Raw genomic sequence first — 26,283 nt, forward strand, 5'->3', positions numbered from 1 at the left:
ACTGTCACTCTGCACTCACTGTCACTCTGCACTCACTGTCACTCTGCACTCACTGTCACTCTGCACTCACTGTCACTCTGCACTCACTGTCACTCTGCACTCACTGTCACTCTGCACGCACTGTCACTCTGCACGCACTGTCACTCTGCACGCACTGTCACTCTGCACGCACTCTGCACTCACTGTCACTCTGCACTCACTGTCACTCTGCACGCACTCTGCACTTACTGTCACTCTGCACTCACTGTCACTCTGCACTCACTGTCACTCTGCACTCACTGTGCACTCACTGTCACTCTGCACTCACTGTCACTCTGCACTCACTGTGCACTCACTGTCACTCTGCACGCACTGTCACTCTGCACGCACTCTGTACGCACTGTCACTCTGCACGCACTGTCATTCTGCACGCACTCTGCACTCACTGTCACTCTGCACGCACTGTCATTCTGCACGCATTCTGCACGCACTGTCACTCCGCACTCACTGTCACTCTGCACTCACTGTGCACTCACTGTCACTCTGCACGCACTCTGCACTCACTGTCACTCTGCACGCACTCTGCACTCACTGTCACTCTGCACTCACTGTCACTCTGCACTCACTGTCACTCTGCACGCACTGTCATTCTGCACGCACTCGTCACTCTGCACTCACTGTCACTGCACTCACTCTGCACTCACTGTCACTGCACTCACTCTGCACTCACTGTCACTCTGCACGCACTCTGCACTCACTGTCACTCTGCACTCACTGTCACTCTGCACGCACTCTGCACTCACTGTCACTCTGCACTCACTGTCACTCTGCACTCACTGTCACTCTGCACTCACTGTCACTCTGCACTCACTCTGCACTCACTCTGCACTCACTCTGCACTCACTCTGCACTCACTCTGCACTCACTCTGCACTCACTCTGCACTCACTGTCACTCTGCACTCGCTGTCACTCTGCACTCGCTGCCACTCTGCACTCACTGCCACTCTGCACTCACTGCCACTCTGCACTCACTCTGCACTCACTGTCACTCTGCACTCACTGTCACTCTGCACTCACTGTTTACAAAAGCATTAAAAGTCGATTTAGTTAGTTGTGTGCCTTGTGCAAGAAAGCTTAACTGTGCACTCACCCAGTATGCTTTCAAACGCTCATCAACATCAAGGTTGTCACTGTATGTGACCTTTTTCCAACAAAATACCAAGCCTCATAGGTTAAAAACACATTTATCCCACATCAACTACGTGCAAAGGAAAAGTAATGTATGTTGTACGTCTCTTCACAGCAGCTAAGTGGCCCCATTTCAAGTATGACGCCTTAAGCAAGTGCAGGCTGTTGTTAAGTCAATAATAAGTAGCATTCGGGGATTTGTCTTAACTTTGGACGTTTGTAAAACTCCTGAAAAGTGCTGGTGGTTAAACGACTAGGAGTGAAACTCTGCCTGTGATAAATAGGCAGGATGTTGTCTTTGTCTGACATTTATGAGGGAAAATCTGGTGTTGTATGGAAGCTTGCACTGAAAGAGCTTTGGCTATGTTTTGTAGCGGATAAAGCAGTCACAAATCAAAGACCATGTGCTTAGCGTGTATGTAAAACTCTGAGAAAATGACAGGTGTAAAAAAAGAACAAACGGAAAAGCGTTTTCAATCTGTTATATTAACTCATAAGTGACGGTCAAAGTGTTCCGGTAATAATATTGTTGTTGTTCCAAATTGAGAAGTGGGCCATGAATGACGAGGTATTTTACTACAATCATTCTTATCTAATAAATATTTTAGCGCCTCGCCAGGCATAATTAGCACTATATGTAGTAAATACTCACAGCCCGGTCGGGGTTCTCGAAGCGGTGCGGTGGTCGGTCTCGAACTTTGTGAGACTCAGACTGCTGCTGTTCTTAATCAGCTGGATTGTCTGATCGCTGCCTGTAAATCGCTCTTCACTGCAGCGAATCCACTAAAGAGAGGCCATGGCGGTGGTGCTCGTAACTAGTATATTTTTCTGTACAGCGCGGGGACTGGCTGAAAAAGATTCCCAGGGCCGTCATTAGCGCTTTCGCACGCTACCAGATTGACGGCCCTGGGATCCACATACACTGTAGGCCGAGCCCTGCACCACCACTAAGGTAGGTGGTGCAGTATTTGCAAGCATGTGCGCTTGCACTTTCCAACACGTGTGCAGTGCCAGCTGCTCAGTTATAGCCGGACGTCGGGGGTGACGGGTGACCGGCTTGTACATCACTGTCCCTTTCAGTCCCGACTGACTCCCTACCAAAATCCTGCGCAGCCGCCGCCCGCAACTTAGTGCCGCCTGGGGCGGACCGCCCCCCTCTAGCTACGCCAGTGGCTGGAGGGGACGCGCGCATTTTTTATGCAGCGTTTTGCGCCGGCCTGCGACCAGGAAGTCAGGCAGGCCGGGCGGGACAACCGGAAGTAGGAGGGCGGGAGCCTACCCCGCCTCCCACGGAAGAGCCGCGATTGTTTGGCGCACCGGAGCAGGCAGGAGCCTACCCTGCGCCCCGGTGCCGAAGAAGGGAAGAAGAGTCTTGCTACCGGTGGGAGCCGCTGCACTGAGGATGCCGGTGAGTGGGGCTTCGCCTTGTTGGGGGGGGGGGGGGGGGGGGCATCTGTGTTCGCGCGCGGCGGCGGACTGTGTATGTGTGTGAGCGTGCATGTGTGTATGTGTCCTGGAGTCTGTGTGTATGCGTGTGTGTGACGGGGGGGGGGGTTGCCTGTCTGGGTGCCTGCGTGTCTGTGTAAGTGTAAATGCGTGTGCGTGTGTGTGGAGCCGAGAGGAGAGGGGCTGGTGTGTGTGGAGGGGTCTCTGTGTATGCGTGTAGGTGACGGGGTGTGCGTGTGTATGTGCGCATGCGTGAGTGCTGTGTATGCGTGTGGCTGTGATGTGCGCATGCGTGAATGTTGACGCGCGTGCACGCAGCTCAATCCAGCCAGGATAAGCTCGTCACAGTTTCTTGTCCCTCATTCCCCCGTGTCAGGCAGCTTTAAGTCTCCAGCCTGGACGCATCCTTCGGATGCGATGTCCAGGCGAGACCTAAAAAGGGAAAGAATGCTGAACAATGTGAAACAATTCACCCCAGTACAGAGAGCTGGGCCTAAAGCGGTTGTTTTTTTGCTCACCACGCCATTCCAGTTTGAACCCAGCCATATGGCTGGGTCCAAACTGGGCTGGCATGATGAGCAAAAGAATGAGGAATTTAACCCAGATCTCTAGATTGGGAGTGAATGGTCAGCATTCCGTCCATCATTTGTTGCCGCAGCACATAATGGATATAAAGGGCTGATGGACATCCCTGTATGAATTGTATTTTTAGTACTATTTTGTTTTGGAAAACATGAGGCTGGCAAAACACTGGCAAGGGTCTCTAGGAGAGACCTACAAGTGGCATCGTGTCACTGGCACAATATAAATGACATCATTGTCAGTCATAATGGTACTTCACAGCTGACCAATTGTCTTATTATAGTAACGGACATGTTCTGGATCACTCACAACTTTGGTCATCTTTTGAGGTTGCTGCGTCAATTGCGATTTGATCATGCCAATGACCCTTTAATCCATAAACAGAAGTATTTATAAGCCTTCATTTCATGCACAAACTTTCACTAAATGAGTATGTATATATATTTATACATATATATACACATACACACACACACCCCACCCCGCATACACACACACACACACCCACCCCCACCCCACATAAGTATATATTTTTGTCGGTAAAACCGAAGCAGCAGCGGAATAAACCTTTGTTATGGGTCACATCTAGAACGCACTATCCTCTGCATCATGGGTATTGGTTTAATAGCTTATCGTGCTTCTAGGAAGGCGAAGTACATCCAGATAGGAAATATTTCATGTATTGTACGGAAAAAGAACTGGTGAGGACATACTCGAGGTTCATCACGACTAACACTCTGCTGTAGACCACACCAGTGTCGGACTAAGCAAACAAGATTAAATACAGTAAATTATGGGATAACTAAAACAAGCCAATCTCCACTGTGGTTATAAATAAGACAAGCCAATCACACCTGGGGTCATAAACAGGGCAACCAGAGGGTCACTGTGTTTATACAACAGCCCTGTCCGAGTCTGCGCCACTCTTCCTGCAAGAGGCTACCGTTTCCATAGGAGAAATGTATCTTTAAGAAGGAAGGCGATCAGCAGGAGAACATCCTTGGCTCTTCCTTCATTAAACATCGTAAATAAGGACCACGCTCAAGCCTAGCAACCGGTGACGCAGTCGAGCCACTGTTTTTCTATACAAGTCTCAACTTGTCCATTGCGCAACTAGCCACCCACAAACACCACACGTAGAGGTAAAACAGGAATAGTTTATTAGAAGTAAGGAGAACAAGAGGATTAAACGACACTCCCTTCCCCCAGCTCCTCCGACAGAAAAAAGGTAGAGTACTCTCAAAGCACTAGGAACACACCCATAACCTGAAAAGAACTGATAAGGAGACAGCAAGAGAGGAACAGGAAAGAGGAAATAAATTTGGAGAGTGGCAAAACATCAGCTGCTAGAACGACCAGATAATTAATTATAGGAGAATGTTGCATGGACTTTACCACGTGCTCGAGGCAGTAACGGGGTGGGTGCTTCCTGTTTTCCACTATACTATGGCAAACAAAAAAAGAGAACAAGCATTGGAAATGCAATTGGTCTGCATTTGCAAGAGTAAGAGCTACCGACGTAAATGTAAATGTTTTTGACTTTGTGTTGTGGAGTGGATGTATGTGGTGTTCAGTGCAATTGTGTGGTGTGGTGTGCAGTAGCATACTTTAGAGAGCAAGCATATGGTATTTAGTGTATTGGAATTATGTGGAGTGGGATTGTGTGTTATGGGGAGTAAACAAATGTTATGGTGTTTTGCTTTGTGCAGCGTTATATGTTGGAGTTTAATTATGTTGTGTGCTGCTGAATTTTGTGGTGTAATGTGGAATTATGTTGTGTAAATTCTAGGTGTGTGGTTCGTTATGTAATTGTGTTGATTTGGATTAAGTGGTTTCTAGTTGAATTATGTGGTGTGAAATGGAAGTGTGCGGAGTTGATTTATGTGGTATGGAACTGTGTGGATTGTATTTATGTGGTATATATTGGTTTTAGGTGGGGTGTATTTATGTGGTAGTGAGTTGAGCGTTATGTGGAATAGAATAAGGTTTCAGTGAGTGGTATTTTGTGTAGTGTAATTATGCTGGGTGGTTTTCAATTGTGTGCTGTTGAATTGTGTGGTATGGAATTGTGTGTAGTTGTGTGGCACAGTAAACATCAAGTTATAATGTAGGAATGGCACCCTATGAAAGCAGCTGTTCTCGCTCTTTGAATGTACAGCAAATATGATGAGAAAAACATGATTTATAGCCCCGTTTACTGAAACAGTGCTCAGAGCCTAGGTACCAGTGAAAACTCCAGCACTTCTCAGGACAGCTGTAGAAGACAGAGTCATTGAAATGGTCATTAGATGGAAGGCGTGGATAGTGTTTTTGGTACCTGCTCTCGGGGACAGCAAAGCCCAGAAAAAAGACATGCCATGTACAAATGGGTAGAGAGAATATGAGAACGACGATGAGGCAAGAAAATTGGTAGCCAGGCCCGGACTGGCCATTGCGGGCACCGTGCAATCCCCTGGTGGGCCGCATGGGTGGGGGCCGGTTTTGGGTGTTTTTGTAGGAGGGCCGGTTTTGCAGAATAGCTGCAAAAACGGCCCTGTGACAAAATCAGCCAAAAACCGGCCCTGGCAAAGAGCGCGGTCGCACCGCCAACCCCTCACCACCCCCCTCACCGAGGGTGGGGGAGGGGGGGGGGGGCTGGCCGAGCACTTTGCCAGGGCCGGTTTCGGTTCCCAGTCCAGCCCTGTTGGTAGCCTCTGGGCCAACAGAGTAGATACAGCATGTTTCGAAGAGACTGTGCAAAAGTTGTTTGCCCGAAACTTGAAGAAAAAAAAAAGCAAATAGCCCACTCTCTGCCCGTTGCCCACCGTACATGTTCTAAGGATAGCTACCTACCCGTAGTTTCAAATAATAAAGAGGGGTTTCAGTTATGAAGGCTCACTGCCTAGCACACCCTGCAATAGCGGTTATTTTTTTACTTTAAGAGGCTATTTAAAAACAGTCTTAAAAACACTAAAATCAGACAGTGTCGAAAACAAATGAAACCCCATGTACTTGTAACCCATGTAACTTTGGATAAAGTAACTGGTGAACATATAAAGCACTGCTATGCACACAGTGTTATCAATCATACCTTCAACCTAGCCTGATTTTTAGACGGTCGCAAACCTGCGACTCAAAACATCCCAGTATGCAAAGTGCTGGAGACTAAAATATCACGCATGGCATTAGGGGTCTATAACATGAGGGCACTAGACAGGTCCAACTTTGAGTGTGTGCGCCAGCAAAAGGGCAGACAAGTGCTGAAAGTGTAATTTAGCCGGAGGGTGGTGGTTTTATGTAGACCTCAATCTAAAGGAAATAGACTCTTCTTTTAACGGTGGGTGACCTGTTCAAAAAGAAAAGTTGAGTAAGTAGGAAGCACAGAGGCCCTCTGCAGACCCAACCTTTGGGTTTACAACACACGGCAGCACTGGGCCGATGCGGATAGGCTCCAAATAGCCCTGTGTGAGCCAAGTGAAGAGGGGGCTGGACAGGGAGAGGCTCGAGTCCCCTACTGCCCACTGCCCAGGAGAGGATACAATCCTATAGATACCAGGGCACATTACACCTGCATATTGTAGTCCTGAAGAAAAACACAGGAACCTGTGCGACATTAGCATCCTACGAAACAGAATATAGGGGGGGGGTTAAAAGCAGTGAAGGGGGGTGGTTTAGTTGGTGTGAATGTTTCCCAAAATGCTACCTTAAAAAGAGATATATACATAGAGAGAGAGAATAGATAACGGGTACCCGTGTCATATGGGCCTAGACTACTACCCAGCTGTTTTGTTGACATTTATAAACCACAAGGCTGAATACAGATTCAGAGAATCCGAGCATCATTTGTTTGGTGTAATGTGGGACAGTAAACTTCTTCTGAGAGGGTTCTGTATCCACAGTGCTTATTTTGACACAGTGGCAAAGAGTCCTGATCAGCCGCTTGCATCAAGAAGTGGTCCTGCAAGGGTGAGCTTCTCAGGTGTGCTGGTTGGCAGCCCAAGAGCAGGGCTGTCATTGTGATCGCTTTTTCACCGGCACAGAAAGAAAGACGAAATGTAGCGTTTAACTTTATTTGTTTAGGGAAGCTACTTATAGTGAAATTAATTCAGCAGTGGGAATTAAGGTAAATCATACACAGCCAGATCCCTTTTCTGTGATACCAACTTAGAAATCAATGATATATACACCATAAGCGCTTCCGCTCATGAAAGAAGGAAAAGGGAAGGATCACAGGATCCAAGGAAAACCAAGACCAATTTTGCTTTAGCACTGCATCCCCAAAAAAGTTGTACGTGTTTGAGCAGCTTTTTACTGGATCATAATGCACCTTGAGCAACACCCGTTGCACACACACACACACACACACACACACACACACACACACACACACACAAACAAAAGTAGTACCCATGGTCATGCGTAGATACCAAACTAATATACTCTAACTCAAGGAAATCTAATGACTATGCGGATCCCGGATTATGAAGTAATGAAGAAAACCTACATAAGCATAAAATTCCAGCGACAGGGTGCACATCACTTCTTAAATTGCTATAAAACTACAGAACCAGGCACACCCCGATGGAATAGCATGAACCATTGAAGACCTCAAGAGCTGGTAGAGTTTAGCATCACCTCTCCATCCACCCTCCTATTTAGTAGTAAGGAAAAATGTAGCCCCATTAGTGTGACAACAGAAAATATGACTAAGGCACTTTTACTGTTTTGCCAGCGCAGGCGACAGATGTAGGAGAGAGTGCGGAGGAGGCACATAGTTGGCAGCTCAGCACAGCACCAATTAGAGGCACTCTCCAGCCCGCACACTTGGCACTCTAGTGCTTGTTGCGGTAATGCTCAGAAGAACCGTAGCTGCTTCAAAGCAGGAGTGCCGCAGTGCTGGAACTCTAGGATGTGGCACGGTCCAGTGTACAAGTGTGTGGGAGAGCCATAGGGCGTGGAATCTGGACCCCAACCCAACAAACCTGGGGGTACCATCAAGGAAACAGAAGGGTGCAGGAGGAGAGGAAAATAAAGAGAATAAATGGGCAGGGCGTGCAGGTAGGTGGGTTCATTCATCAGTGACTGAATACCGCCTTTAATTGTAACGGTTCAACATCAGGTTGAGGAGAGTTGGAAGAAGCTGGAGGTTGAGAAGGACAAAAAAAGGTCCTGGTTAGCCTTAGCTATATTCTGCTCAAATGTAACTGAACAGTACTAAGTTGTATCATTCTTGCACCTATGTAATGTAATTCTCTTTTGCCTGGCGAGTGAGGCCAAATGATTAGCTGTATATCCCCAATAACATCCTGATAATACCCACCAGGGAAGGCCAGAAAGGGAATTAAGGTGAGTACATTAGCATACAAGACCCAAGCGAATCCAAGCAAGGCTTGCTCGAAGCTCCTGCATAAAGCACCTCTAGGAGGCCATCCCTTTCACTCTCCTAGAAGGCAACAACCAGGTCTGGATCCATCCCAGCTCTCATCACCAAGTCATGGTGGTACCCGGGTCGTGTGTTTCCACCTGCAGTTCCTTTCGACTGCATGAGCCCCAAACTATAGGCTTTGCCACCTTCAATCCACCACTGAAGCTCGGAATCGGGTCCCGTTTCTTACACCATTCACCACACCGAGACTCGTGTACAACTCTGGCACCTCGACTTTTATAAAGTAACCACTCCTCTCCCTCTGGGTGTACGTGGTCACCTGCCTGGCAGCCAGACTCCACCTGTGCCCACCCTGAGCTCAGCACGCCATCATTTGGTGGGTCCAGTGATTAGGTGCCACTGCAAAGGCAGATCAGAATACTAGGGAAAAAAGGGACGCGAGACGCAAAGGCAAACTTGCAGAACACTTGTTGATCTTTTTCACACTGAGATTTCCTATCTCGGTTCCTCAGAACAACACTGGATGTTAGTTGAACTTTTGATTGACTGTACGATTAAATATGATTATGCAACAACCTTATTAAACTCCCTCTACATTTAATCCCTTATTCCTCCTTTATTCCATCTAGGCATCACTCCTTGTCCACTTTGTGTCACTGCTTTTTTATTTTTTAACATCACTGTATTGCCAGGTTTCCAGGATGACCACAAACTGGGTAAATGAGTTCAATTTGGATGAATTATTTTTAATCAGCTTATATAGATCATCAGGAACTATGGCAAAGATCTGGATCTTTTGGAGCTATATTGAACACGCCTGCTTTAATGTTTCTCTAAAGTCCAACAGAGATGAAATGCAACCAAGTCCCCTCCAGGTACCATGACAAAGCAGAACAAAGATATGATTTTAGGTATAGAAAAGGGACCCAGCTAGGTCTCTAGAGTGCCTGATGTAATGCACAGCCAAAGGGATTTATTTGGTGGTGCAGAAAAACTATTGCTAGAAAGCAGATTTGGGTCAAAACAATTGGCGCAATGCATGCGTTTTTTATACCTCTTTGTCATTGTGCCCAATACACAAACAAACCCATTTTCTGTGCAGTCAGTGGGACATTATAAATAATTATGCTATTGATTTGGGATATTTATAGAACGCTCCAAGCCAGATGATAACCTCAGAGGGTCGAACCAAGGGCAACCAGATGACAATACTTTAGAATGGATGGAACACAGGTGGCCCAGTAAAGGAACCGTGCGTGGTTATACACCTCTAACTAGCCCGGGCCGGATGTGCACACCAGTAGAAGCAAATAGCCATATGCTTGTTTAAATAGATGTGTATTACACAATTTCCTGAATCTGACGAAGTCTGGTACAGATCCTAAATTCAATGGAAGGGAGATAGAGAGAGAGAGAGGATTCATACAAGTGTAGATTCCTACCACCAAACTTCTACGCTGCACCCTCGCCTACAGACCCCCTCCCCCCGGACCTTGAACCTCGTTCACTACTACCATTGCCGACTTTATCGCGCCCCACGCAATTGCCTACATACTCAAGACCTCAACTTCCACCTAGACAACCTCAGCGACCCCGAACTCTGCCACCCTCCTGGACAACCTAGGACTGAAACAGCTTGTCACTACTCCTATCCACAAGGCAGTACACACCCTCGACCCCATATTCACAGGATGCAACATCCACTTCAGCCGCACTACGCAACCACTCTGAACGGACCACCACTGCATACACTTCTCTTTCAACAAAGCCACCGCCCCCAAACCTACACCGCAACCCCCGCAAACCATGGAGCACCACAACTCCATCATTCACGATCCCCCACCCACCTTGCCCGACGCCTACTCCGCAGCCAAAGAACTTCACAAATGGATCACCAACTGCGCAGACAAGCTCGCCCCCCTCCGCATCCCCGACAGACATCCCCCCAGTAAGGCCAACTGGTTCACCGCCGACCTCCATGAATACAGATGTACCTGTAGACGTCTCCAGAAACTATGAAGACAGAGCAAACCTCAGAAGACCGCACCACCTACAAGAATGTCATAACAGAATACAACCAACTCATCAGATCCACCAAAATGACCTTCATCTGAAACAAAATCCACGCCAACGCCAGCAACCAAGGAATTCTTCAGCATCATTCAGGAATTCATCAAGCCCTCCAGCGAAGCCATGGATGTCACATCCTCCCAGGACCTCTGCAACAAACTTGGTCCTACTTCGAAGCTCAAGATAAGATCCCTCTATGACAACTTCCATGAACAGACTTCGTACACCGAACCCCTTCCTCTCCCCGCAACGACAGCCAGCTTACACTCTCCTCCTGGACGCCAGTCACCACCGAAGACACTGCATCAACCATGAAAGCATTAACTCAGGATCCCACACGAACTCCTGCCATCTGCACATCTTCCACAGAGCCACCTGAGCACGATCAATGCACATTCCCCGATGACTGGAAATGCGCAGAAGTCAGGCCCTTCCTCCTGACAACTGAGCAGATTCGACGGACCTCAAGAACTACCTCCCCTTCATGGCCATAGTCACAGAGAAGATAGTCAACTCTGACCTAACTAACTTGATCGAATAGAGCACTCCATCCTAGACCCCTCCCAATACTGTAGCTACCACAGCACCGATACCGCCGTACTCGCCGCCACAGACAACATCCACACCCTACTCGACCAAGGCCCCACCATGGCACTGATCTTGCTTGACCTCTCTGCAGCCTTCGACACAGTCTCCCATCTTTCTATCTCGGCATTCTCCACGACACGGAATACAGGGAGCCGCCCTCGATTAGCTCCACTCCTTCCTCACAGGCAGAACCCAAAGATTCAGACTCACTACCCTCCTCTCCGAACCTACAGAGATCAACTGTGGAGTGCCCGAGGGATCCTCGCTCAGCCCCACGCTCTTCAACATCTACATGGCCCCCCTCGCCACTAACATCAGACAGCATGAACTAAGCATAGTATCCTACGCCGACGACACCCAGCTCATCCTCTCAGTCACCAAGGACCCCCATACAACCAGACTCAGCTTGAAGGTAGTCACCACCTGGATGAGCAGCTGCCTGAAGCTGAACTCGACGAAGACAGAAGTCTTCGGACTCTCCCCCTCAGCATGGGAAAACACCTAGTGGCCCATCGCCCTCGGCTGCCCCCTCCCCACGGACCACGCCCAGAACTTCGGTATTGTACTCTACTTCTCCCGAACTATAAACAAACAGATCAACACCATTGCCTCCACCTGTTTAAACACCCTCCGCATCCTTCGCAAGATCTTCAAATGCTCTTCTCTGAATCCAGAAAGTCACCCACGCACTCATAACCGGCAGACTGGACTTTGGAATCACCCTCTACGCTGGAGACAATAAATCCTTGCTCCGCAAGCTCCAGACCATACAGAACACCGCAACCAGACTTGCTGCTGCATCCCTCGATATGAACACATTACCCAACACTTGCGATGCCTCCACTGGCTCCCCGTCAATAAGAGAGTAATCTTCAAGATGCTCACCCAAGCCTACAAATGCCTCCACAACACTTGACCCTAATATCTCATTGAAAGAATCTCCTTCCACGTACCCAAGAGAAACCTCCGATCTGCCGTCCTCGCAAAAATCCTGTACATCCGCAGAGCAAGAATGGGTGCAAACAGAGCCTTCTCCTACTTCGTGGCAAAGACCTGGAACGAGCTCCTGATCAACATCAGACGCTCCCCACTATGCACACCTTCAGGAAGAGCCTCAAGACCTGGCTCTTGAGCGGACTTCGAGTTCCCCCCCCCCCCCCTCCCCACCCCCCCCCTACCCTTACGGGTGAGTAGCGGGCTTCACAACTCCCTGATTGTTTGAGGTAATATGAGGAGTTGCCGCGCAGAGCTTAATGGATTATGCATAGAGATATGAAGCCAGTATGTTCTACACTGGAAACAAGTAGAGCAGAAAATGCTTTTTAACCCCTTGCGTGCTGGTGACGGCTCCCGTCAGTCATGGCACACAGTGCTGGTGACGGCCGGGAGCCGTCACGCCCGCGATCAGAATGTGCCGCACAGGAGCGGAATTCCGGCCGGGGGCAAGGGGTTAATACACAAATATTGGTTTGTTTACATACAAATTGTCCATCCACACTACAAACTTAGTGAAAAATCATAACCGAACAGGACAATGTAATAGCAATTACAGGGAATTGATAAAAGTGCAGGTATAAAGTGCTTAACTTGTTGTAGTCTTCATAAAATTCTCAACCCAAGGAACAGATTTTCAGAACTTCCAGAAAAACTGCAAAACATATTTGGTATTTTCACTCACCTTATCCATACGATCTTGCTGGACACCGAATTTGCCTCCGTAGCCATGGGAAGCGTTGGGCCCAGTCTGTAGTTCTTGCTCCTTTAAGGTCTGGTGCTCTTGAGAAACATTCTCTCTCAGTTGGTGAATGCTGAAAGAAGCAAGAACAATGCACTGTAGGTACGTTTTCAAAGATTTTCTTAGCAACAAAACGTGTTATTTAGACTTGAATAATGCCTTCAAACAAACTCCTTGAGCAGGGCTAAAGGAGATCACAACTGCAGGTAACCTGCCATAGGCGTACAAACAATACACAAAAAATAAAGCAGCTCTATATATACACCATTTAGAACACCAAGAATTCACTGAAAACATAATTTGAGGTCAACTGAAATTGAAGATAAAAAAAAAAAAGACAAAGGTTGCCCATTTGTAGTAACCCATACTTTTGGTCCACTTGCTCTTTGTGGTATAAATTTTCAAGCAAACTCTCGGACACTGGAGTTCAGGAAGCAAAACCTTCTAAAATAATGTTTTATATCCTGTAGCTGCTCTTATCTGGTGGGGTCTTAAGGAGAAACAAGAAGACACTTGGACGTCATTGTAGTAGGCGAAGTATGAGGCACTTACCAGCACAAAGGACAAGCAAGCTTGAAAAGAGATGGACACCCTGGTGAAACCACATACAGATGCGGAATATCAGGCCCACGCTTGAACCATTTAGGCAGAGAGAACAGAATTAAACCACGAGACGACGACTGAGGGAAGAGCCTGCTTTATATGAAAATCTGTACCTTCCATTGCAGGAGGGAATGATTAGAATGAAAAAACACACACCGCTTGTGCAAAAGGCAAGAAAAACGTTTACTTCAACTCATCCTGCGGAGTTGAGAATTATTAAGAAATATTGGTGTATCCTAAAGGATATCTGTGATATATGGCTAGGTTTTCATAGAGGTTTCAAACTATGAAGGTCTTAAGAGGCGAGGTGGGTGGCAAGACCCCAGGCTGTGACTATTCATCAGCTACAGTGTTTATGCCTGATCGTTTTCCACAGTTCTAAGAGCAAATTCCTCTTGGTGTAACAAATTACGGGAAGGTCTGCTGCTTCCTGGTGTCAATAGACTCAATTTACTTAAGTCTCAGTGCTTAATTTGTGCTGTTGGTTTCCGGAGCTCAGCTCCGGCACCTTTTTGTCAACACCGGCTCATAACAGCTGGCACATGGTGGCGCTGCTTGCGTCTTTAAGAGATGAGCAAGACAACAGTCATTTACTAAAATAATAGATATGAAACAAAAAAAAAAAAAACGATTACCAGCGCCAAGCCATTCGTCTAGCTTAGAAAGCCTCGGAATTGTCACACTTGTAGGAGTGAGATGGTTACTAGTTGTGCACGTACTGCCATTGGCAGCATGGCAGGAGCGATGTGTGGTGCAAGCTTGGGGCCTCCTGACTAGGGCCCTGGCAGTTATGGTTTTACAAGTTAAGCACTGGAGAGACGCTCTGTAAAGAAATTCTACACACAGAACCCCGGTCCAGTACAACAACAACTTCAGCCCAAACCAAAAATACGTGCAAAACAATTTTTAAACCGCAGTATAAATCAAAGGGTAGACACGATACATTAAACAGGGGGAATTTACTAAGGCTCCTTCGACATATACCTTCGTTGACTCACAAAGAGTAAAGACATAATTTATGTTCAGTTCGAACCAAAAGAGGGTGACATTTGCAAAGAAGACACTGTAGTGACCTGGTCAAACCATCATAAGTATGAAGCAGTCCTTCGCGCTAAAGATATTTTTAGAGACTGGGGGATCGTAGTAACCGCACCGGAAAAAGAAAAATATCCATCAATCCTCCTAGAGCCTGCAAATTTAAACTGCATAACAACAAATAGGCAGTACCCACAGGGGATACTGCGAGGTACAACAAATATACACTCAGATAAAAACTATGAAAAACTAACCATACTAGTAAGCAGACAGGAAGATAAAAATATAAGCAGGACAGTAACAAATGACGGGCCACCGAATATTCAATGGAACGACCAATTTAGCAGGACAGACCGAGAATCACAACTCGGCTCTTTATTCCTGATGAGCAGGCAGCCCTACCAGATACCCCACGGAATCGACAAGGATGGCCCACTGCCAAACCCACTTCTTCGGAAACAGCAATCCTACCCTACATGAATCAGAAATCACCTTTTAACTTTAAAATCATTTCATGGAACGTGGCAGGAATACGTAAAGCACTCAAACACGAAACCGTAATTAAGTCACTGCAAGAGGCGGACATAGTATGTCTACAAGAGACCTGGGCCACAGAACATGTCCACCTCGAAGGCTTTGCCGGTTTTCACACATTGGCAACTAAATACAATCGGTTTGGTAAACCATCAGGGGGAATATCGATTTACGTAAAACATCTAAAACAAATAAAAGTAAAAAGGATCCAAATGGAGTCAGAAGTGCTACAGGCGCTCCTAATAGAGGGATGCATGGACAAAGACGTATGTGCTGTAATCCTAGTTATAAACATATACCTAAATGCATCTGGCCAGAAAAAGCTGGAGGTTACAAAAAATACCATAACTTTAATAAAAGAAATTCTACACGCAAATGCACTATTGCCGCAAGTGATAGTAGGATACTTTAACCTCCACCATCTAGGAACAAAAAATGATATGTCACGACCAGCCAGCTCGGAAAGAATTTTTAATGCATTTCTGAAAACCTATGACCTAAACGTTTCCAGGTTTCGTTGACTGACTTAGATCTCAAATATTCAGATACTGCCACTTTTAAGAACTGTTCTATAATCGACTACATTTTCCTATGCAATCTACTCACTCAGATATTGATCAAATTTGAAGTAAAAACACATGAAACTAGTGATCACAAACTGTTGCAGGTGGAATTAAATTTCAGTATTTTACAGAGGGAACAAGTGGTTGTAGTATCCCATTCAACAGGGACCGAAGACCATACATTAGTTAGAAGGTTTAAAATGGTACGAGCATCAGGCTACGCTATTTAATGTATGGAAAAAAACACAAGAGCACAAAGGGAATCCTCTTGGAAAACAACCTAGTGTGGCGAATTGGACGAGTTGGATTGGTGCCTTGAAATCTAGATTTACTAAAAACGACAAAAATAGCCCACATGGAACGACAACATCCATTTCACATTTTAGATACAACAATAAAATACTACGTACAACAATAAGCAAGCTTAAGAGGGCTAAAAGAGCATACAGGAAGGCAGGAACAGAAGAAACAAGGGAATTGTGCAAAGATCTATCAAGAAAGCGCATACACCAGTTATGATCTCTGAAACAATAAATTAGAAAAAGACTGGATAACGTTACACGAGCTCTCCAAACCAAACAAACGTCAGCTCTGGCAATTTATAGCTAGCCTGGAGAAAGGTAAAGTAAACAGGCGCAATGCCATACACGCAGACGCCTGGCTCAGACATGTTGCCACAATCTACATTGACAAGGAGGGTATCATAGTCTCTGGAAGTACTGATATTTGTTCCTCAGAGAGCGCCATAACAGAGGAGGATGCCTTAGTGGAATTCTGGGGTAAAGAACAAGACCGTACGGCAGTTGAAAAGGTAATAAAAAAGATAAGAAAAGACGGTGCACCCGGACTGAACGGTCTTCCAGGAGCCATTTTTAGAGAAGATCCGGTATATTGGGGCAACATTCTATCTAATTTGTTCATTGAATGCCGATTGAAAGCTAAGGTGCCGGATTCATGGCGAGGATCTTTTTTACAACCCATCTTCAAAAAAGGAGATAACACAGATCCAAAAAATTATAGACTAATTGCACTTTTAGATGTTGAAGGGAAAGCCTACGCCAGCACCTTATTGAACGAATTAAATAGTTGGATCAAAGAGAATGAAATCCTCCCCTCCTACCAGACCGGATTCCGCAAAGGCTGCTCCACAATTGACAACATCGTGGCCATGTCGTATCTGACCCAGCACGCTAACTGCAAAAATAATAAACCAATCTTTGCATGCTTCGTTGACTACTCAGCGGCCTTTGACGGAGTGCCCCTACACAAGCTTTGGAATAAGTTGCGTAAATGGCATATCCCAGTAGGTCTTCTTAGCGCCATTATTTCATTGTACAGTAACACCTGGATCAAAGTGAAGCTAGCAGATAATACCACAACGAAGAAGTGTTGGACAAACCGTGGCCTAAAACAAGGATGCGTTCTTGTCCCCACACTGTTTAACTTATATACGGCTGGCCTGGGGAAGAAGCTTCAAAATGCTAGTCTTGTAATTCCGAAAATTGGAACCAACAAACTGCAAATATAACAGTATGCAGATGACTTGGTGGTAATGGACCACACAAAAATCGGGCTACAAAGGGGCCTAGATGCACTCACTAACTACAATAAAAGAAATGAACTTCTAATAAATGCTCAAAAAACTAAAGTAGTTATTTTTGGACACTATCCAAAAAAGGCTCTTTTGAAATGGTATGTGGGCAAAGAAGTCATCGTCACAGCAAAATCCTATAATTACCTAGGTTGCTGGCTAAGTGAAACCAGTAAAGTAACAATACATCTACATAAAATGAAGGCTAAAGAAAATTCAACAACGTACGCCTTATGCAAATTAAATGAGATGATGCAAAGCCCAACAACTGTTCCGATTAGGAAAGTAATACAAGCAAAAATTAGGGCAACTGCGGGTTACGCACAGCAGGCATTCCCGGGTAAAATGGAATTAATGTTGGACAAAGCACAATGCCAGGCCTACAAACGCATTTCAAACTGCCCAAACACACACGCAACAGCCTAATTCGTCTAGAATTCGGTCTGAAGCAACAAAGTAAAGAATGCTTGGGAACGCATGCAAAATACTACTACCAAGTCCTAACAGCTCCAGCTGGAACCCTAAAGAGCATGCTGAAGCCAATCTTGGGGGAGTTAATTAACCCGTGGTATCGATACACAGAGGAAGCAGTGGAAACACTGGGATTAGCAACGGAAAATTGGGATCAGGGAACTGTAAACTACCCGGCCATCAAAAATTCAATCAATAAACAATGTTATCAACTGTCGCACCAAAGTGATCTAGCAGAACACGCAACAGGAAGAGGCTCACCTTGGCTGATAAAATCATTTGCCGGGAGTAAAATCCAGCCATACCTGAAGCAAGCTCTGGGAAGGAAAGCACTAAAAAACATTGTATGGGCCAGATTGGTGCCCCTCCCCATTAAGAAATTAAATCCCGGGTGGAGATCTCTAGAAAATAGAATCAGATGCAGAATCTGATTATCAATTTGAATCTTTGCTACACTTGATTTGTTGTTGCCCCGGTATGTCGCAGTCCCGTAGGATTCTTTTAAAACAAATATGGCTCCGTAACAGGGTACGGACAGTGAAAGAAGCAACTTCGGTTCTCTTTTCCTGTACTACTCCACAGGACTTGGCAAGATTTGGGAGATACATGGCCGAGCTGCGTCTTAGGCTTATGGAATAAGGAGGGGACAGGCATTATTAAAGGCAACTTGGGCTGTTAAACCAGTATTTTCCAACAAAGCCAAAGCGACAATGAACTGACAATCATTTGCACACTTTTTAAATGTATACAATATATCCTCTTATTTAGTATTCAACGGTTGCAAGTAAACCCAATGTTCTTTTATTGTATAAGTATGTATTTTTAAAACAATTGTTTCAATTTGTTTTTAAAACCGCATGTACGTTATATTGCAGATGGTTTTAAGTACCTGTGCAATAAAATAAATAAATACAAGTTAAGTACTGTGTTGGGAATTGGAACGCGGATTTATTCCATAATCCCGTGTTCGGTTCAGAGACTTAGCGTGATACTAACCTGGAAAATACTTGTAGTTTCCCCTTATAAAAGAATTGCTCAAGCCCTCAGGAGAAACTTATTAAGGAGTGGGGTTTACCCACTGGCAAGTATGTGGGGAGGTCGGGGTGGGGCGATAAAGCACGACACCCAGGGCGGTGTGCGAGTCCTCACCTCACAATTTAGTACTATTTCTTGGTCCTTGTATATATGAAATTATATAGGAAAGCATATGGGATATTTAGGTTTCTTTAAACAATCCAGAGAAAACAGTTCTTAGGGGATAACCTATGATGGCCATGAAAGACCAGGAGTGTCTGCTCTTTTGGTAATTTATGTTAAAGACAGAGACATATCTGAATTTCCGGTGGTATTCCCCACCCTGCAGTCTGAATTTCTGGTGGTATTCCCCATCCTGCAGGCTCAGATCACTGCACACATAGAATGGAGCCTCCAGAAAGATATTTGCAACCATTGTGTAATGAGTGCACACCATTCTGCTTTAGCAGCTGCTCAGGAACAAGAGCACAGAGGTACTCACCTGGATGCTCTCCAATGTATACATTGCACAAGGTGCCAGGAACACCTGGACAGCTTAATGCGGACATTACACCAAGGAAGGGTTGGCCAACTGGTGCACCCACCAGTGTTTGGAGCAACAAGAATGATGGAATGTCAAACATGGAAGAGGGCCAATGCTCACAATCCTTAATAAAAGCCTGCACCCCGGTCCCTTCACATGCCAAGTCCATGCACCGTGGTTCTCATTACTCCTGCAACAATGGCTTCTCGCACTGCGATCTTATGTCTGGTGATGGAGGTAACCAAGACTTCTTGGCTTTAGAGTTAAATAGTGTATATAAACCTTCTGTTTTATTCACTTAAAAGAGATCTTTTTCGATTGTCAAAGAATACCGTCGTAGTGACCGAACCCAACCCCTGAACGGAGAATGGGTGCAAGGCTTACTCGCTATCACAGATCTAAAGAGAGGTAGGAAGGATTACGGGGCGGACGTCTGCCGGATCGAATGAAACGCAACTAAAGTTGGCTCTTAATGAAACGTTCGGTGTCTGTTTACTTTTATAATTGTTGGTTGTGCTAATGTGTTCAATAGATCCACTATAATAGTCTTGCAACCAGCATGGTCAAGGGTAGCATTACCTAAAGGACTCTAAAATATAAATACAGTTGTGGCGGTCTGACTTCTCACAGACAAGTGGGGCTTGCACCTACTCATTTGTTGCATCTCTTGCCAGGTCTGAGGAGGTCTTGATGTGAAAGGTGAACTTTGTAGATCCTCAGGCTACATACAATGCACACGATGCAGCGGTATACATTTACAGTGTGTAAGTTAAGTGATGCATGGGGCTGTATGAGGATTGCCACCATTAGACATGTTGCATTGTCGGTCCATGGTGGGGGTCAAATAATGAATAGTGAAACAATATGTGGTCTGAAAGGGTACAACGAGGGGCGTGGTTTACCTTCACCATGGGTCCCTACTTTTAATTTATTTTATCTATGGCTTAGGAAGCGCTGTTATTCCGTAGGGAGTTCACAGCTCAGTTTAACCTGGAAGGCTGCCAAGAGTAAGAGGCGCTTGCGTTAGGCCTAAAATAATATTGTTTAATAGTCTGTATATGTGCCGACTTTGGATGCAATCTCCGCGGTTAAAGATGCAGTTTAGCGCTGTTACGGACCAGCGATTGCCCAGCATCACGGGGTCCTCACACTACATTTAACAAAGGGTCCCTTGCGCAGTGGTAGCACTGTGAAGCCCACTTCTTGCTGCCAACGGCTGGGTTTCAAAGTTTCCGCTGTCTGTATTTCTGTCTGCTTGGTCCGTCTCAAAGCGCTCTGGGGTGAGGGTAGATGTGAGCTCGGGAGGGTGTCTGAAGGTGGTGGGAGATGAGTCTTGTAGGGTGCGTGAGCTCCACTAAGTGGGGCCATCCCCGACAGTAAGACAGTTCAGAAGGTCAATGTGCTTGTTGCCGAGCTCTGTGTGCAACTCCAACCTGCATTCCACCTGATTCCAGCCTACAAAGTCAACAAAATAAGTTTTCTGTATTATTTCAAGTGTCACAAAAAGGACATCTGCCTCAAAAACTGTTAATGTAGATGAGACATTCACAAGCTCTCAACGCTCCCTGAAGCGGGAGGAAGTAAGCATGTTGGCGCTGTACAGGGTATCCACTTAGATTAATTAGCTGCAGTGTTGTGCATCTTGGTTCATGTGACAGGGGTGCGGCGAGCGTGGTCTGTTTTTAGGTCGAAGCACGACCTGCATTCAATGCGAAGCATTGATTGCTGTCAGCTTCGACAACTATTGTCATCCGTATTTGGGAATGTGGACACGACTCAGACGCGCGCTTTTGCAGTCTCAGTTTTGACCGCGGGAGCGTGCGTCTGAGCCGCGCTTGCCCAGACGAACTCCCAGCCCCTGCTTTCGCTTCACTCGCATGCATTAACGGCGCACACACACAGACACAGCCAGCCCCCACCCCTCTGCATGCACGCATACACACACACACACACACACACAGCCCCACCCCCCCTTTACCTCACCGGAGTCGGACTCTGGCTCGCACCCTCTGCCAAGGGAGCCCCGCACAGCACTCTAGCTCCTCTGCCACACTACCAAGAAGCGGAGCTCTCCCCATAGGCATGGGGCCCCGCAGTCTCCCCGCTGGTCTTCACCCGGGCCCCCTCCTGGGACCCGGGACTTCATGCGGCACTTGTCTTCTCCAGGCTCGCGCTCGTCAAAACGAAACTTAAGAGTGCCGCGCATGCGCAGGCAGCCCCTGCCCTCCCACTCCTCACAGGCCGGCGCAGAGCTGATGGCAGCGCAGGACTGGTTTCTGTCTCTTTTCTATCCCCCCGGGACACCACGTAATGTTTTCTAGTTCACGGGCTAGTGCTGCCCACGTCACATGACCCACCTCCCTCTCCTGCTAGTATCTCCACACGCCGGCCCCCAGCGTTGCACCATTGAGTTTGGGCACCTCGACAGGACACTTAATTTCCCCCGCCGGCTATCATTCATTTACTGCCCGCGCTCTGACTGCGATCACTCCCCGTGGCTTAGCTTAGATCTTTCCCTCCCGTAGACTGCTAGTTTTAATATGTACTGAGTTTGTAAGTATTTTAAGTTTTCGCCTTTTAAGGGTGCAACTGTCAGATTTGATCAATGTAAAGTATAAACAGTAGCAAGCTCTGAACGTCAAGCTATGTAACCTACCAGTATTATTGTTTGGACATTCTTATTGGCTGATTGAAATTGTAATCCTTGCGTCATTGTAATGGATTCTTTCGTGAAGGACATAAACCTGTCACTACAAGGTGCGCCACCGACTGCTGTCTATTGTATAGGAGAAGCTTCCATTTGTGCGGCAGGTGCTGTAGCCCAGAGGACTATGGCTTTTCCTTCCTTCTTTGCTGTACAGCAGCGAGGATCGTCAACGAGTGGCAGCCATGAGAAACAGCTACTAAGCAGGCTTCCCTTCAGTGCAACTCAGGGACCAATGACCGGATTCATGCATCCAGCACCACCCGGGACCCCACAAGCAAGGATCAGATTCCTGCAGCTGGGCCCCCCCCATCCATGAAGCATCGTTGAGGACTGGATTCCTGCAGCTACTGGACCCTCCACCCATGCAACGCCTACTGCACAGATCTTCAGAGGAATAAAAAGGTAAGTTGGACTTATCACTTTCAGCAAGGCCAATGCTGGTGCTCAATGAGCACAATCTCACATATTATTGTCCGGCTTATTTTTCAAGTGTGTTTTTTAAAAACATTTATGTCGAGTTGTTAGTGAACTCCCGGCTCCCCAAAAAGCACGATTCAGTTAAGAAGGTGAAAGAGCAACAAGATGCATTTTTTTTCTCTTGCCACAGAGGTCGAATGTCAGGTGGTACATCTGACAAATTGCTGCTTAGTCTTTTGACATGGAGCTTGATGCTTACTTTTATTTCCCTGTAGAGTGAGAGGCTTTTTGAAAGTATTTAAGATGTCATTTTTTGCTAACACAGAACAAAATGTAAAACTTATCAATTAACTAGATTCAAAAATGTCTGTAATTTGCTGAAGCAGATTTAAAATATGTTCAGAGGTGCATAAGGAAGGGCCATTTGCAGTTTTCGGCAAATAAATATCAGATTAAAGCCGAAAAGGACACCCAACTAAATACTGCATGAGGTAAAGGACACATGCTGGGGCGGGGTGGGGGTATGACGTCTGTGGGCACAAGGATGATACTCTCTATTTTGTTACTTTAATTCAGATTTCTTAGCCCTTCCATGTATATTTTTCTAAGAAGGAGGTACGTAATATTGCTGCGTCCCCTGAGCTGTTTGTAGACACACTGCGTACTCCCACACTGCACCCTCACACTACTTTACGCCACACAAACTGCGCCCTCACACTACTTTACGCCACACACACTGCGCCCTCACACTACTTTAGGCCACACACACTGCGCCCCCCGCTACTTTAGGCCACACACTCTGCACCCTCACACACTCTGCACCCTCACACACTCTGCACCCTCACACACTCTGCACCCTCACACACTCTGCACCCTCACACTGTGCCCTCACACTACTTTAGGCCACACACTGCACCCTCACACTACTTTAGGCCACACACACTGTGCTCTCACACTATTTTAGGCCACACACACACTGTGCCCTCAAACTAATTTAGGCCACACACTCTGCACCCTCACACACTCTTCCCCCCTCACAAACTCTTCCCCCCTCAATGCAAAATACACTCCAAATACCACTCAGTGCCACATAATTACACGCCACATAATTACACTGCACTCGATGTAATATACACTCCAAATACCACTCAGTGCCACATAATTACACGCCACATAATTACAGTGCACTCAATGCAACATACACTTGAAATACCACTCAGTGCCACAATTACACACCACATAATTGCACTGCGCTCAACGCAACATACACTCCAAATACCACTCAGTGCCACAAAATTACACGCAACATAATTAGACTCTACTCAATGCAACCTACACGCCAAATACCACTCAGTGCCACATAATTACATGCCACATAATTACACTCTACTGAATGCAACACACACTCCACACAATACCACTCAATGCCACTTAAGTAAATGCTACCTAATTTACAAAGCGCTCAACGCAACATATACTACAAATACCACTCTGTGCCACATAGTTACACACCACGTAATGACACTCTACTTAATACAACATAGACTCCACACAATACCACTCAGTGCCACAAAATTATATGCTACATAATTACACTGCGCTCAACGCAACATACACAACAAATACCACTCTGTGCCACATAGTTACACACCACATAATTACACTCTACTGAATGCATCACACACTCCACACAATACCTCAAAGTGCCACATAATTAGATGCTACATAATTACAATGCAACATGCACTCCGAACAATACCACTCAGTGCCACATAATTACACGCCACACAATTACACTCTACTGAATACAACATACACTCCTCATAATACCACTCAGTATCACATAATTATACTGCGCTGAACGCAACATACACTTCAAATACCACTCAGTACAACACAATTACATGCCACATAATTACACTGCACTAAATGCAACATACACTCCTCATAATACCATTTAATTATATGCTACATAATTACACTGCGTTCAACGCAACATACACTTCAAATACCACTCAGTACAACATAATTACATGCCACATAATTACACTGCACTAAATGCAACATACACTCCTCATAATACCATTTAATTATATGCTACATAATTACACTGCGTTCAACGCAACATACACTCCAAATACCACTCAATCTATCTATCGCCCTCACTCTATCGCCCTCACTCTATCTATCGCCCTCACTCTATCTATCGCCCTCACTCTATCTATCGCCCTCACTCTATCTATCGCCCTCACTCTATCTATCGCCCTCACTCTATCTATCGCCCTCACTCTATCTATCGCCCTCACTCTATCTATCGCCCTCACTCTATCTATCGCCCTCACTCTATCTATCGCCCTCACTCTATCTATCGCCCTCACTCTATCTATCGCCCTCACTCTATCTATCGCCCTCACTCTATCTATCGCCCTCACTCTATCTATCGCCCTCACTCTATCGCCCTCACTCTATCTATCGCCCTCACTCTATCTATCGCCCTCACTCTATCTATCGCCCTCACTCTATCTATCGCCCTCACTCTATCTATCGCCCTCACTCTATCGCCCTCACTCTATCGCCCTCACTCTATCGCCCTCACTCTATCGCCCTCACTCTATCGCCCTCACTCTATCGCCCTCACTCTATCGCCCTCACTCTATCGCCCTCACTCTATCGCCCTCACTCTATCGCCCTCACTCTATCGCCCTCACTCTATCGCCCTCACTCTATCGCCCTCACTCTATCGCCCTCACTCTATCGCCCTCACTCTATCGCCCTCACTCTATCGCCCTCACTCTATCGCCCTCACTCTATCGCCCTCACTCTATCGCCCTCACTCTTTCTATCTTTCTATTGCCCTCACTCTGTCTATCTATCGCCTTCACTCTGTCTGTCTATCGCCCTCATTCTATCTATCCATCTATCGCCCTCACTCTATCTATTGCCCTCCCTCTATCTATCTATCGCTCGCACTCACTCTATCTATCGCATCACCACAGCATCACAACATCATCACTCAGGGGCACCACAACATCACTATGCGCTACCACAGCATCACTGAACGCCACTGCATCACTCGTCGACACCACAACCTCACTCAGCGCCACCACAATATCACTCAGCGCCACCACAGCATCAATCTGTGCAACCATTCAACAACAACTGGTTCAAATATGTTCTATCAATGTTTCAAGCTTTATTACAAATGTCACAAAAAGATGTTAATATTTCACTTCTGTTTTTGGATTCGTCACAATAAAATACACTGAACATAATCTTCATAAAAGTTATTTACAAAAGTTTAAGCTATTGCTATTATAAATTACAAGAACTTTTATTTAAGGATTATTAGAAAAAATTAAAAGCCATTGTTGTTTGTAATATCAATACATCTAAGTCAAATACAACACACATTGCATTAAAAAAGCTATAGGTGTCACATTTGCGAAAGTTATAACTATTGGTATTGAAAATGACAAAGCTATTAATTTCGCTATTTTCAAAACCAACACATAAATAAAGAAAATGTCATTTACAATACCAATACTCAAACTATCCTAATGCGAGACCTATTGCATTGCAAATGCTTGTTTTTTCTTCCTGACAGGGTGGGGTACCTGGGATCCTCCTCTGCCGGCTTCCGCCTCCCCCTCAAGCCCCCGAGGGACAGTGCTGAAAACACTTGCTGCATGTCGATCGGGTTAATACAAAGAACGTATTCAAGAGGAACAGGAACTCCAGGGGACGGGCGGGGCTGGCCTGCTATGCAACCCCCCCCCCCAACTTCTCTCCACCCCCCCCTCAGATTCACAAATGCGAGTCACCAGTTCAACGCCCCACTTTCCCCGTCCCC

At 46.1% G+C, this 26,283-nt stretch overlaps 1 protein-coding gene across 2 annotated transcripts in view; it reads right to left on the reverse strand.

The window, feature by feature from the left end:
• CTTN (cortactin) overlaps positions 1-26,283 on the reverse strand; it is a 211,206-nt gene that overhangs the window by 105,914 nt on the left and 79,009 nt on the right. For both annotated transcript variants that reach the window (XM_086959558.1, XM_086959559.1), the window contains exon 4: positions 12,898-13,027. In XM_086959558.1, the coding sequence (XP_086815684.1) occupies positions 12,898-13,027 (130 nt within the window). The remainder of the gene's footprint in view (positions 1-12,897; positions 13,028-26,283) is intronic.

This window comes from Lissotriton vulgaris, chromosome 2_2, assembly GCF_964263255.1.
Source record: "Lissotriton vulgaris chromosome 2_2, aLisVul1.2, whole genome shotgun sequence".
NCBI lineage: Eukaryota > Metazoa > Chordata > Amphibia > Caudata > Salamandridae > Lissotriton > Lissotriton vulgaris.